At 40.9% G+C, this 15,801-nt stretch overlaps 1 protein-coding gene across 1 annotated transcript in view; it reads left to right on the plus strand.

Annotated features, from left to right (window-relative positions):
* The window catches only part of TAOK3 (TAO kinase 3), a 63,977-nt gene extending 48,176 nt beyond the window's left edge, over nucleotides 1-15,801 (plus strand). The window contains exons 16-21 of the mRNA XM_016201613.2: nucleotides 239-442; nucleotides 6,654-6,893; nucleotides 7,478-7,690; nucleotides 13,226-13,408; nucleotides 14,465-14,529; nucleotides 15,531-15,801. Of these exons, the coding sequence (XP_016057099.2) occupies nucleotides 239-442; nucleotides 6,654-6,893; nucleotides 7,478-7,690; nucleotides 13,226-13,408; nucleotides 14,465-14,529; nucleotides 15,531-15,675 (1,050 nt within the window). The 3' untranslated portion in view covers nucleotides 15,676-15,801. The remainder of the gene's footprint in view (nucleotides 1-238; nucleotides 443-6,653; nucleotides 6,894-7,477; nucleotides 7,691-13,225; nucleotides 13,409-14,464; nucleotides 14,530-15,530) is intronic.

Raw genomic sequence — 15,801 nt, forward strand, 5'->3', positions numbered from 1 at the left:
AGTTGAGAAGTCAGAGACTTGGAAACTAACAAGTCTCTCTCTCACTTGATATTCAATTAATTGATTAAAAAAATGTTGGGAGTGGGGTGCTGGGGGGTGTGCAACGCCAAGCCTTTCTGTCCTTACATTCTCACTTACTTTCCAAATAATGTAATCTACCACTGCAGTAAACTGTTATAGTTCCTTTGGCTGATGAGACCGGCATGGTTTCTTCTTTCCCCCTGTTTTGTGTGTGAAGGAGATGAATGAGGACCATAGCACACCCAAGAAAGAAAAGCAAGAGCGGATATCCAAGCATAAAGAGAACTTGCAGCACACACAGGCTGAAGAGGAAGCCCACCTCCTCACTCAGCAGAGACTGTACTACGACAAAAACTGTCGTTTCTTCAAGCGGAAAATAATGATCAAGCGGCACGAGATGGAGCAGCAGAACATTCGGGAGGTATTTACGTTCCTAACTAGTGTCGTTTACCTGTGGGACAGCAAGCCTGGTGAGGACCATGGCTATGTCTTTTTTTTCCCAGTTCCTATCTCCTTGGCCTTTCTAGTCTTTAGTGCAGGACCTGGCACAAAGTAGGTGTATAAAAAAACAGGGAATGAATTTACCGCTGATAAGAGAAAGCCCATTTACAGAACAAGAAATCGACCTTTTCCAAATACATGTTCATTAGGAAATCATTGTAACCTGGAATAATCAAAGAGAAACCTCACAAATGAGCTAGCACATTGGTAAAAACATCAAGTTTGATAAAAACTGGTGCTCGCCTGCATGGGGGAAACAAGCACTTTAGTACATTTAAGGGGAAGGGGAAATTGCTCAACTTTTTAGAGAGCAGTAGTAGTCAAATGGGAAGGAAGAAGGGGTGGTACAAACTCCAATTTATTGACCCATACAGTAATGAGCCAGGCTCAGGCTCTTTATCTGTGTCATCTCATCTTACTGGAAAAGAGAGAGACTGCTGAACATTTTTGAGCCAGGCAATGATGTGGCTAAAATTTTACTTTAGAGAGATCAGCCCAGTTTGGTGGCCACAAACAGATTGATTAGAGCATGAAGTCTCAGGGGAATGAAAATGGTTCTTGTAGGGGAGAGAAGTCTTAGCTATTACAACAGTTTGAAGCCCTCTGAAGGGCCACAGTACATAAACAGATGCACAGTATATGTATGGTATTAACATTTCAGGGGTGAAGATGGTCAGGGGAGGGGGAAGTCTAAAAGGGCTCTGATGCGGGCAGTTGTAGGGGGGGAGGTTGAGAAACACTGGATTAGAGGGCAGAAACAAAAAGCAAAGAGATCAGGTGGCAGAAAATAGGGTATAGACAAAGATGGCGGGAGTAGCTATCAAAAGAGAGGTGGGTTTGAAACATATTCTCAAGTATAAAATAAGCAGGACTTGGCATACAATAGGATATGAGAGGAAAGATGATGGTAGAATCAAAATTATTTCTAGGGTTTAAGACTTGGGGAAATGCAGATTTGGGTGGAAACAGAAGCTTAGAGAGATGTTGGTAAGAAACTGACAATTCAGTATTAGACATGCTAAGAGGTCCAAATGAAAAAAGTCCAATAGCTAGTTGGAAATAACATGTGTGGGATTCTTTTCATCTGGCAATTATTATTGTTCTTCTAATAGCACATATTTAGAGAAAGTCTGAGGCTAAGGGGACAGTTAATGCCCATAAAGCTATAGAAGACAGTTATTCCCCCCAAATGATAGAAACTATATTCATGACTTCATTAATATCAGGTTCTAACCAACTGAGTGAAGAATTCGCTCTGAGGGTATCTTTCTTAAGAGTCTATATTTTCTTTTGTTTAGTCTTAATCTAGAGCCTTCATCATGAAAATGTTCAGTTTTCCTTTATGTTTACAAAAATAATCAAAGAACATTGAAAAAAGACAAATATAGAAAAATACAAAGTCAAGTAGTGAAAGTTCTTGATATTCCCATCCAATCTCTACCCAGAGAAAGTCATCATTAGTTTGGCAAATATATTTCCATATTTTTTGGCGAATGTTTTCTGTACATATATATGTATACATACATACAGTTTATATAGTATACGGAGCTTTAATGTAATAAGGTTACATTAGTATCGGTGGCTTATTTGATTTATAAGCAATAGAAACAAACTCGCTGACTTAGCACAAGAAGGGATTTATTGGAAGGCTGATGGGATAGACAGCAGAGCTGAAGAATCACACTGGGGAAGATGAAGAATCGAGCTGGGAAAATAATGCCCGCTGCCCAGAGAGCAAGCGCCGGTGGACATGGCTCAAGGCACCACCTTTTGAATGTATCTCCTCTAACCATGTTTAAGTTTTGTTTCATTGCTGCTTATGACTCAGATTGCTAGGAGAGATAGAACTTAATGGGGTAATGTGCTTACTCCCTTAATCCCTGATTCCAGAAAGGGTGGAGTAGTTTCTTGGGAAAAGGGGAGACTGTTAACAAAAGAAGGGTCAAGGGATGCTGAACCAGAGAAACCCAGATGTCCTCTATACTGTTTTGTAGCTTTTCCCCCCACTTACTATTTAGGACATACACCTCTGCCTCGTTCTTTTTAACCATTTATAGTATTTTTTTTGGATGACTGTAAGATTTTTTATTTAATGAGGTACTTCAGTTAGTAATACTGAAGTTTTACGGTATTAGTAACAATGCTACAGAGAACATCTTTGTACAGAGGTCTTTCTACACATGTGCAGGCATTTTGTAGGCTGTATTCTCACAAGTGAAATTTCTAGATCAGAGTATAGTCATCTAGATTTTTAATAGATGTTGCCAAACTGTCCTCTAAAAGGGTTTACACTCCCACCCACAAGGAGTATCTGTTTTTCTATATCTTTGCCAAAACTGAGTACATATTAGCAATCAATTTAATAAATAAAAACATTTTTAAAAGATCAATATAGACTAAGTTGAGCCTCTTCCACTATCATCACTGCACACAGATGCCTACTCTGTCCTAAGCAGTTCTGAAACTAAGAAAGCATCAAATGTCTTACACTAACAGCATCCCCATTTAAAAGTTTGGATTCTAGTTTTTGCTCAACCTCAGTGGGCATGAGGACAAAAAATTTGACTTGAGTGAAATCAACTGCTCTTATAGAAGTCAATAGCACTTCCACTGAAACTTAAGTCAAATAGAATGATTGGCCCACAGTTGGGAAGGGTTTATTAGGGGACACACCCTGGATCCACATTTTACACAGGAGGTAGATTCGCATAAAGTTTGGTGATGTGCTTAGGGGCCACGGTATATGAAAATACCTATGTTTCGATACTAAGCTCATATTCAACTTGGCGAGAAGAAATATGTGATGTCTCCCATTTCACTCCTTCCAGAGCATATATACATTGAGTACACTGGTGGGCAGAATTGCCTGTACCATGACATGTGTTTTTGTATTTTTTTTCCAGCACACTTTGTTGAATTTGTATAAGTTAAAGGTGCACAAGGTGTGGCTCTACTATAAATTATGTCATTTGTACAGATGAAGTAACCATTGCAGAATGTCTAGGGCAGAGGAAATCTTCCAAATATTGTATCAAAGACTAAAAAAGCATGAAACAGAAAAATATAAGCCTTCACTGGGATGTCTTTTAATGGAAAATGTGAAAAGTCTAAAAACCTGAGTTTTAGCCTCAGTTCTGCTTTATAGAAGTTGTGTAATCTCACGTCATTAGTCTCTCAATTCCCAAATTCCTTACCACCATATATAAAAGGGATAAATCCTTACAATCTTATCACCACATAGGGTTGCAATTAGGATTAAAATATGGGAAGTCACTTTTAAAATTTGAAAGCTCATTCCATATCATTATGTGGGCACAGCACTGGGCTCCTAATAAGCAGAGTAATGTTTTTCCCCATGGTTTAAAATATTATAAGGAGCTTACTAACTTACATCTCAGCAAATCAGATATATGAATTAAAGGTAAAGGGAACAACCTACTCTTATAACAGAAAAGCCATTCTAGTGTCATGTTTCTTTCACTTTTCTAATAGTTTATAAAAACTAGTTCTAACACATTCACTTCTGAATACAGAAAAATAATAATGACATGTTTATGTACTCCGAAACGTTTTCTTATGGTCTTTCATTTCATCTTCACAAGAATGGTATTTCAAGGTGGGAAAGTTCCCCTCCTTTTACACCTGTGGAAACTAAAGCGTAGATTAAGAGACTTGCCCTAAGCCATACATGAGTCAATGGAAGAGCTGAAACTGACTCACACTCTGAATAGTTTTCCATTGATTCTCAAACTTTAGTATATGTCAGAATTAGCTGAGTGGTTTATAAGAAAGACCAATCACTGTAACCCAGGTAGTTCTGATGGACAACATCCTGTAGCTTTCCATTAAACATAAAATGAAGGATTTGGTTTCTTCTGAAAGTATTGTTTGCTTTGATCTTTTATTTTTTTCCCTATGAGATTCACAGCTCTGGGAAGCTCAGATGCAGCTAGGACTTCTCAGTTTAGGAAAATGTGGAATGTGTAAATGCCCAGTAGCAAGGGCCTGGTACTCAAAGGTTCGACATTACATAGGGACCTAGGAACAAGACATTTACCCACTTCAAGGGTTTCCTTGGCTTTTCCTTGGTCATTGGACTGTAATAGCTCTAGTCTCTGGGAAGGGCTCACTGTCCTTTAGTGCCACCTAGGGGCCAGTTAGTGATTTTTAAAAGACACTTGATGGCCCAGGTAAAGAAAAATAAAACAAGGGAAAGAAATGCAGAAAGCGATGGCGGGAGATGCTCTGGGATATTATTGTTTATTCCTTAAAACAAATGTAAATTGCACCTCTGGTATTTCCCCACTAGAAAATAAACCCCACGAGGGGGTGTGCTTGTCCACTGTTCTTTCCCTAGTGCCCACAACAGTGCCTGACACACACAGGGCATGCTTAACAAGTAATTTGTTCGATACATATATGAATGATTAACGACTTTGCTCCAGTAATAGGTGCTGGGCTATTTAAAGGACTTCTCTTCAAATGGATAGAAGGCCCAAGTATGCAAGATATTCTCATCCACACCAATATACAAATGTTATTGCTAATTCTGTGAAATAAATGACTTGCATTTTCTTCCATAGTGGATCCCATTGAAGAAGAGGGCCACCATATTCTCATTGAAAGCCCAGCTCAAAAGCATTCCCCTTCCATTGGCCCTTTTAACTAGTAGTAATATCACCTTTTTCAGAAATCTTACAGCATCAAATCTTTACCTGTTTTATAGCACTTATCACTTCCAACCTTGACCTCTGTTTTTAAAATTTATACATAAGGCTTGTTTCCTGTATTAATTACGGTTCTTTGTTTGCATGTTACTAAAATTTATTTGAGCTAGCTTAAGCCAAAAGCAGGGAATCTGCTACAGAAATAAGGAATGTTTCATAAAACCCAATAGCAATAATACAGCTGGACCTATAGGGGTGCTTAGAACCAGTCAGGACCTTGGGCATCAATATATCCTGTACTTCTTTCTTCTCTCTTTTTCATTTTTGCTCTGAAGCCCAGCTTTCTCTAATCACTCAGCCCTCATAGCAGTGATGGCTACTGCATATGTAGGTTTTTATATGCCCCTCCATTCTAGTTGTACATAAAGATTCACTGTCTCTGAATCCCAATTCCAAATTTCTAGTGGAGAAAATAAATTGACTAATTTAGCTGTGAGCTGAGCATATACTTCCATACATGCCTATTACAGTTCCCTAGAGGAGTATTAGCTAGTTGAGGACAGAGCCACGGCTTAGTAAACATTTTTATGCACCCAGAGCACATGGTTCAGATCTTTGATACAGTGCCATTCAGGAAATATTCTTGATCTGGTGAATGAAAAAAATTTCACCTAACTTCTCCCTCTCCCTTTAGTTTCTGGTTTCCTTTCTTTCCCCCCTTCAATGAAAGAGAAAGACATGAGTAGAAGTGGAAAGAACAGAATGATTAGAACTAGAAATGATCAAACAGACTATAATGGGCAAGATGAAAGGGGAGAGATCTTTGTTTTTTATCAACATACCATGAACTCTGAAATTTTATTATATAATTGGCCTATTTCTGATACATACAAAAAACCAGGGTATTTTCCCATAAGAACACTGCAGACATTATCAGTTGACCTCAGTGATGCTCAGCTCTGACTGCCTATTAGTATCCCCCGGGGAACCCTTAAAAATATTGATGTCATGGTCCTACCCCAGACAGTTACCTGAATTTCAGGCAGTAGGATTCAGTTATCTTACATTTTAAAGCTTCCTGATTTTAATGGGCAGCCAGGGTTGAGAACCACTGGTATAACTGAAGAAACACTTATTTAGACCTCTACATAACACACCATCTAATTAAGGTCACAACAGCTCTGTGAGGTAAGAAGGGCTCAGGTAGAATTAATCCTGTTTTACAGATAGAGTAATTGTGATGGCTGTGAAGTTGCCCACCTTGTAAAAATGATGGACCTGCATATAGAACCTAAGTTTCCAGAGATTGTTAATCTAATCTCATTCGGTTATGCTGCCAAACACTAGTGGGTTTAATTAAGAGAGTTAGTAGTGCCATTCCTCGTCATCCCTCACTCAGTTGTGAATTTCATCCAGTCCGTCTCCATTCATCTCTCTCCATTTATCTTTTGTTCCTGAACACAGGAACTAAATAAAAAGAGGACCCAGAAGGAGATGGAGCATGCGATGCTGATCAGGCACGACGAGTCCACCCGAGAGCTAGAGTACCGGCAGCTGCACACGTTACAGAAGCTACGCATGGATCTGATCCGTCTACAGCACCAGACTGAACTGGAAAACCAGCTGGAGTACAATAAGAGGCGAGAAAGGGAACTGCACAGAAAGCATGTCATGGAACTTCGGCAACAGCCAAAAAACTTAAAGGTAAGAGGAAATGGAAGTATTTTTCTGTCTGTGGTCCAGGACAGAGTGGGACTGGATCGGTGGTTTCTACACCTGGATGATTGTCAGAGTCACCTGGGCAACTTTTCAAAATTACAAATTTCTGGGCCCCGTACCTACTGAATGAGACTCCAGATGTGAAGCACAAGAATCTGTATAGAATAAACTCCCAAAGAATCGCTGCTGGGCAAGCTGGTTTGGAAGCCTTTATACTAGATGACCTCTCCCTTTTTCCTTATACCCATTATGACCCCTTCATGACCTGCCCTTTTAAAAATTGTAACGTATGGACCAACAGGAGCCCATGGTTCTAAAACCAGGAAATGAGAAAGTTACCTGGCAGGTGTAGGGCAAATGGCTTCTGTTTATCTAATATGAAACCAAAAGTATTGGTAGAGTTAACTCCAGTCTGTGTCATATGTATTATTTTCATTACTATTGACCAGTAATGTGGGTCACGCCACCCAAAGACAGATGGTCCCAGCACCTGTATTGTATCATTACAATGGGAGACTTCCTGAATTTACTGATGTGTTTTATTTTCTCTTTGTCTTTTTTCCACACAGGCCATGGAAATGCAAATTAAAAAACAGTTTCAGGACACTTGCAAAGTACAGACCAAACAGTATAAAGCACTCAAGAATCACCAGTTGGAAGTTACTCCAAAGAATGAGCACAAAACAATCTTAAAGACTTTGAAAGATGAGCAGACGAGAAAACTTGCCATTTTGGCAGAGCAGTATGAACAGAGTATAAATGAAATGATGGCCTCTCAAGCGGTAAGTGGTTAGGTTCGGTGCCATGGCTTCAAGAGTTTTGGGAATCAAGAAAACTCAAGATCCAGCCTTTTGTTCTCAAGATGATTCTTGCACATATTTAGGATATTGGTGTTTTTCTGCCCAGAGAACTGAGGAAATGACGACGCTGAATGAAGCCAAGCCAATGTGGATACTTGCTGGAGTGTCTTATAAGATGGAACTCAAGGAATGCCAAGCCTAATCAGACCTGTGACACGTAGGCACTTTGAGGGCAAGATGTGATAGATACTACATATAATATTATATTTTAATTCATCAAAGATGGCCCAACTAATGTCAGGCATGAATGAGTAAGACGCGCAGACACATTCATTCAATAAATTTCTACTAAGCATCTGTGTTCAGCACCCTGCTGGGCTCAGAGACAGTGGTGAGCTAGAGAGACACAGTTGCTCCCTGTCCTCACACTTTAGTCAGTCAAGCAAGAAGGTCAGATAATTAAGCAATAAAAATAAAGCATAATAAGTGCTTTGACGTGGGAGGTATGCGGGGCTGTGGAGGACTAGTAGGAACAACTGATCTGGTCTAGGGGAAGCTTCCCAGCAAGAGCCAAGAAACTTGAAGAAACTCGAACAGGTTCCATGGAAAGGGACCTACATAGGCAAAGGTCCGACAGTTGGAAAATGTGTGTTTGGGGACTGAAAGAGCTTTGGTGTGAGCCCAAAGTTAAGGAGGAGGATTGTGGGAACCCAAAATAGAGAGGTCTTGGTAAGCCGGTGATGGGAGCTTGCCTGGTAATTCTTTGGAGTTTTCACAAGGAGATGAGTCTTAAAGAGCAATAGTTCACCAAACAAAAGAGGAAACATCGTTACTGGCAGAGGATATTGTATATGCAAAGATTCAAAACCCTGAAAGACGATGGTATATTTGAGGAATGGCAGGAGTATAAAGGGAAGCAGGTGGGTGTTCAGGGGTCAGGTCCTCAAAAGCCAGGCATTTGGACATTATTGTAGAAGCAATGGAGAGCTCTTGAAGCCTATTTTCAGAAGGAAAGTGACAGAATTTGTCGGTATCCAAGTAGACAGGTACAGAGATAGAAGTCTATAGTTCAAGAGAGAGTCAGGATTAAAGAAAAATTAGGCATTATTGTTATGTGGCGGCAGCTGTAGCTTTAAGATTACCTGAGATCTAGGGACAGGAGATGGTATTAGGGAGGGGACCAAGGACAGAGTCGAGGACACCTATGCGTGAGGGCTGAGTAGAGGTAAACCATAGAAGATGAGTAATGAGCATTGTGGAAGGGGAACTGAAGAGAGCACGCCACAGAGGCCAGAACAAAAGTTTCCAGTTGATTTCAGATGTTGCAGAGAGACCACTTGGACCTAGCAGTGGATTTGTCTATTGATTATCACAATCAGTGGAGTGGTGGGAATGGAAGGAATTATAGTGCATTGAAAAAGTTATTAAGTGAGATAGAAACTGTAAATGAGATTGCTTTTCCCAGATCTTCATCAGTGAAGGAAAGGAGAAATAGAACTATAGCTAGAAGAAGAGACAGTTAAAGGACTTCTGTTCATTGAAGTCTTAAAGCTCAGTAAACATGTCCTTAGGCTGAGTGAGGATAGGAGCCGGTGCATTCATTCATTCGTTCATTAATTTATCCAAGAAGTATGTGTTGAATGTCTGTACTGTACCCCAGGCATCCTGGGGTACTGTGGTGGATAAGACAAGTCATCTGTCATGTCTTCACAGGATCTGTAGAGCAGTGGAGGAAACAGACTTAGAAAAAGTCTACCCGTTGTAATGGCGGAGAAGGTACCTTGTGCTAGGCTAATCTAGAGAGTCAGGAAAGGTCTCTCAGACACAGTGATTATCTAAGCTGAAGGGCAAGGAGCCCATTCCGGGCAAAAGGAACCTCATTTGTAAAGATGGGAAAGACAGTGGCACTTCTCTAGAACACAAAGAAGTCCATTATGTTTGGACTACAGAGAACAAGGAAGGAGGAGCCTAACTGAGAATAGGACTGGAGGGTAAGCAGGAGCTCTGCCATTTAGGGGGTTACAAACTTTCTTAAGAACTTTGATCTCTATCTTAGAAGCAATGGAAAGCCATTGACAAGGAGGAAACTGATGTCAGATTTGCATTTTTGAACAATCTCTCTGGGGACATGTGGAGAACGGCCTGAGAAATGGCAAGAGCCCTTATAAGGAGAGGGAGGGATATAAGGACATGGGCAAGAGGGAGAGGGGGCCAGACTAGAGACGGGGCAGTTGGGATGGAGAAGTGACGAAGTTTGAGAGAGATGCAGGAGATGGAATGAAAGTCTTCAGTGATAGATTGAATGTGGAGAGTGGGGTATTAAGGATGACTTCCAGTCGCTAGTTTGAACAAAATGGTAGATGGTGGTTAAAAAATAAAAGGGAAATGGAGAAGACTGGGGAAGGGGGAAAGGAAAGATGGTTAATATTAGTCATTAGAGATTGATGGCCCTGGAAGCATCCAGGTGAAGATGTCTCTAGCACACCGGATAAGCTAGCCAGGACCTCAGAAGGGAATTCTGAAACAGAGGTACAGGTGTGGGAGCTACTTGCATGTAGGTGGTAACTGAAGCCTTTGGAATAGAGGAGATTCCTTAGGAAGCAAGATAAGAGGAAGAAGAGTGCCCATGACAAAGCCCTGAGACACGCCCATATTTAATGGTCCAGTAAGGAAGGGAGTCGCTGGAAAAGGAGAGGAGGGAGGAAAAAGCCAGGAAGGTGTGTGGTATCTCAGAAGACAAGAGAAAGATTTCAGGAAGAAAGGGGCGATCCACAATATCAAATGCTGCATGGGATGTCAGGCAAGGTGAAGACCCCCTCGAGGTGGTCGTCAGTGACCTTGATGCGAGCAAGTAGAGGAGCAGGAGCAGAATGAGGAGTGCGAGGGGGGCGTGCAGAGAGGGACTGAAGGTAGGAAGGGAAGAGAGGGACTGGGACACAAAGGCAGATAGGATCTTCATCTTGTTCACCTGTGTGCGCTCAGCATCTGCACCGCAGCCTGGCAGACGCGCTCCAGGAACATTTGCTATGGAAGATGGGCAACAGTGGGTCAGGAATACAGGTTCAACATTGCCCTTGAATAAACAGAGAGAAATGCCCTCTGCTCTGCAGCAAGAAGCAGAGAAAAGTATATATGATGATTACTGCCGTTCTTTACTGACTGCTTACCATGTGCCAGACACTGTTTTAAGTATTTTCTAAGTATTGTCTCATTTCATTTTTGTGAAACCTCTTTGAAGTCATTACTGTTTTAACCCTAATTTACCTTTGAGGAAACTAAGGTTTATTGAAGTAAAGCCACTTGCTTAGGGCAGGAGTTGGCACAGTTTTTCTGGAAAGGGGCAGATAGTAAATGTTTTAGGCTTTGTGGACCACAGGGTCTCTGTCACAACTGCTCAACTCTGTTATCATAGTACAAAAGCAACCATAGACAGCACATAGCTAAATGAGCATGGCTGTGTTCCAATAAAACTTTACTTACAAAAACAGGCAGCAAACCAGGTATAGCCCTTGGGCTATAGTGTGCCAACTCCTGGCTTAGGGTGTCACTTGACTAACTGGAGACAGAGCGAGGATTTGAACCTGTTTTCGGGGGAGCCTATAAGCCTCTGTGCTTGGCCACTACTACATTATGCTGCCTCTATCACATCCTCTTCTTCAGTTTAATTCACTTTATAAAACAGACATGATATTTACCTCTACTTTTATTTGTAAAAACTTATTTGTGGATTTTGTATGTGCAGCTTTTGGAGAATCAATTCCAAATACTGGAATATCGTCTGATTTCTAGACTGGCATTTTTGTAGAGTCAGAGCTGATACAAAATAACCTGGTTGCTGACATTAATGATAGAATGCCAGAAATAAGAGTAAATGGAGGTGTTTCCATGGTCTCAACTCCCCATAGGATGAGCTTCTCACCCACTGGCCAGGGCTTATAGCAGTTAACACACACAAGTATAAACAAACAGACTTTCATTCTCTGTATTGGTAAGGAGCCTCCCATATCAGGAGGAAATTGATAACAATCTCACTGGGAGCCAGTAAACCCTTTGGCATTTACCTGTATGTCTGTTCCTGCTGCAGATGGACTGTTGTTCACTGTGTCTAGTATTTCTTCTGCCTCCATTTCTCACTGGGAAGATGAGATCGAGGTCCTTTTTAGTGAGTTTCAGTGAAAGCTGGCTAAGATGAAGTATTGGAAAGCACCTTGGAAATATGGTCACCTTATTTTGTATTCATTTGCTATGTGTCTCCAAAAGTACTAAAGAAGACACTATGCAAATAACTTTCTAAAACTATTCCGATAGCATTTCAGAAAGTCATTTCCCAATCAACATATTGAAATATATCGTTACTTGTCTTCTATGTCTTTGTATTCTCAGCATTGTACAGACAGGGAAGGAAGCATAAGGTGAATGACAGCTGTCTCGGCGAAGTGGTCTGTGTATGGAGAGATGCAGATAAGCTCAGGGTAGAACATCTAATTCAAGGGTTCTAATTACAGAGCTCCCAGCCTAACTGAGCACCTGCTAAACCTAGACAGACCCAAGCCTGGGACAGGAGGATCACTGCCCCTAAACATACTCCTGCTCATTGAAAGGTTGGCTCTTCTGCTGGCTGGCTCGGCCCATTTCCCACACAGGATTGATACCATTCATGGTGCATAACAAACACAAAATTCAGGTGCTACAGGGAAGTGAGGGAAACTTTATCAGGCTGGTTTATAATCTAGACTTTACAGCTTCAAACCAGAATATGCCCGTTAAGATTATGAAGGCTACCTTCTATGGGGAAGAGATTTTGAGCAACTTGAGTTTTAGATTGGCTCACCAGCAGGATAACGTATAGCCAGCAACAGGGACTGAACTTACTTGCTGGAGCATAACAGTACTGTGGTATATTCCTCAAGTGTTATGGTATCTAAATGTATTATGGTTTTTAGGGTTAAATGTATCTAAATATGGAAATGGTTAGTCAAAACCAAAATAATGATAACAGCTACTATTTATTGAACACTTGGTATACATCAAGAACGATGCCTAGGATTTCATATGAGTTCTTTATTTAATCCTCACACCAATCTTAGATACTTGTTGTTTAGAACTTGTTATTTTCCTGAGGTGAAAAAAAATAATGAGACTGGGAGAGGTTAAGTAACTTGCCAAGGTGACAACCTAAGTGAATGGTGGAGCTTGAGTTCAGGTTCAGGAGTCTGCCTCCAAAGCCCCAAATTTAATCACTGGAGTGTGTAGCATTCCTGACTCCTGCTAGTGTGGTTTTTCTTAATGTTTTGTGTGGGTGTTTTTTTTTAAGAAAAATGTTTTAGGGATGTGTTTTTAGAAGTCTGTAGCCCTTTGGGCAGAGTGTACTATTTTTGATTCCTAACTCTGGATGTACCCAGAGCATCTGTTTTTCTGAGGGGACCTGTTACAATCCAAACACCAAAATGTCTCCCAGTAGTCACCAAGTGCTGTAAGCTAGGAGTGAATTACAGTGTACATCTTCTGTGCCCGCAGTTACGGCTAGATGAGGCTCAAGAAGCAGAATGCCAGGCCTTGAGGCTACAGCTCCAGCAGGAAATGGAGCTGCTCAATGCCTATCAGAGCAAAATCAAGATGCAAACAGAGGCACAACATGAACGTGAGCTCCAGAAGCTAGAGCAGAGGGTGTCTCTGCGCAGAGCACATCTTGAGCAGAAGGTATGAGAGAGTTCCTACGCGTCCTGTACAGCGGGGTGGAGGATGGGGCACAGCCTAGGAAACTGCCCCTTGTTGGGCCCTGTCTATGCACTGGGGATTAAAGTAGGCACTGTTCACTTATTATCTACTTTTACAACCCTAGTACCCCTGAGAGGTAGGCATAATCTCCATCCTACAGGCAGGATACTAAGACTCGACACAGTTAGGTTTCTTGCATAAATCTGATCCGGAGCCTAAGCTCTTTTTATTACTCTGCTAGGAAACCCTCCACCTTCCCAGCCAGAGGAATGCATGGGTTACTGGGTAGTTGATGTGACTTATAAAAGACACTACGAGCTGATAGCATGGCTGCTAAATGGCATGAGGAAGCCAAGTGCAGATTTGGCTTTTATTTTTAGCTATTTCTAAACGAAAAGAAATCACCAGCAGGGCTCTTTAAAAAAATTGAAATGAAGAGAGGCCGATATTGCCATGCATAATAAATGTTATCTGAACTGAAATATTCATTGCTTTAAACATTGCTGAGGAATATGGAGTAGAAAAGATTTCATAAAGCATCTCCAAGCTGTTAAGCATTTATTTGCTTAACCAGTTATTTGGGCTTTCTTCCGGTAGTTCCCTGAGACCGACGTAAAAGACTGTTGTCCCAGCTCCTGTTCTAGAACTAAATTGCTAATGACCCAGGGGGCATCTGGCTCTCTATGGGATAGCGGCATAGTCTAATTGTGCTTGAGTGTCTTCTACCTTCTCCTGAGTTACCTCCTGCTGAGACAGGACACTGACCTACATCAGCCCAGCTGCTTAGCTTGCTAGAATGCTAGAGCTAGCCCCAGGTGGGCCCCAAACATTTTTACTCTTGTGAGCAAGTTTTAAATATAATGGATCGGATAGAAGACATTTATCACAGGACTCTCCCAGCCTGCCCCAGTCTAGTTCACCTTTAGTTCCTGTGGGTTTGTGTGGCATGTGTGTGTGCGTATAAGTGCATATGTGTGCATGTGGGTGCCTGTTGGGAGATCCTTGCTGTTAAGAATCTGCTCATTGTGTTTATTTCAGATTGAAGAAGAGCTGGCTGCCCTTCAGAAGGAACGCAGCGAGAGAATCAAGTATCTACTGGAAAGGCAAGAGCGAGAGATTGAAACTTTTGACATGGAGAGCCTCAGAATGGGATTTGGGAATTTGGTTACATTAGATTTTCCTAAGGAGGACTATAGATGAGATTAAATTTTTTTGCCATTTACAAAAAAAAAATAAAACAGAAAAAAATTCAGACCCTGCAAAACCACATTCCCCATTTTAACGGGCGTTGCTCTCACTCTCTCTCTCTTACTCTTACTGACATCGTGTCGGACTAGTGCCTGTCTATTCTTACTCCATCAGGGGCCCCTTCCTCCCCCCGTGTCAACTTTCAGTGCTGGCCAAAGCGTGGCCGTCTCTTCTACTCATAGTACACGTCACGGTATTGATGTGATTCAAAATGTTTCAGTGAAAACTTTGGAGACAGTTTTAACAGAACCAATAAACCAACAACAAAAATGTGGATGTATATTGCTCTAAGCAATCACTCATTACCACCAATCTGTGAAAGTAAAGCAAAAAAATAATAATAATAAATGCCAAGGGGGAGAGAGACACAATATCCGCAGCCTTACACCTTAACTAGCTGCTGCATTATTTTATTTTATTTTATTTTTTTGGTATTTATTCATCAGGAATTAAAAAAAAAAACAAAGTTTTATTAAAGATTGAAAATTTGATACATTTTACAGAAACTAATTGTGATGTACATATCAGTGGTGACATATTATTACTTTTTTGGGGATGGGGCGGGTGGGTGGGGTGAAGAGACCTTGTGATTTTTAAGAACCTGCTGGCAAGAGTTTAACTTGTCCTCAGCATATTCTGATTGTATCATAATCATTTTCTGCTGTTGCAGAGGATGTGAATACACTTAAGGAGCTCACAGAATCCCAGTAGCACAAATTGGGCTTTGGCAAATCGTGTATTTTGTGTATAGAAGGAATTTAAGGAGAGGTATTACTTATTTTCATATTGTATTTTAACTGTTTCTCTGATCAAATTTTTTTACTTCCTCCCCCCCTCCCTCCCTTTTCCAATTCAGTATTTGGAGTTCAACACTGTCTCTCAGTCAGATCATCTTGATCTTTTTCTTTATTTCCCTTCCCCTCCCTAAGTCCCATATCTTGGTCATAAATATTGCATTATTCACACTTTCAAACTGTGTATTTTCTTACAATAAAAAATGATGAAAAAAAAAAGGCTTTACTTCTTTTGCATGCACTTTAAAAAACAAACATTTTTCAGGTTCCAAGGAAGAGCATGATAACTGTCAGAGCTTTTAATTATATTTGTAAATAAAAGTGTTCATCACA

This window comes from Miniopterus natalensis, chromosome 20, assembly GCF_054644295.1.
Source record: "Miniopterus natalensis isolate mMinNat1 chromosome 20, mMinNat1.hap1, whole genome shotgun sequence".
Classification (NCBI taxonomy): Eukaryota; Metazoa; Chordata; class Mammalia; order Chiroptera; family Miniopteridae; genus Miniopterus; species Miniopterus natalensis.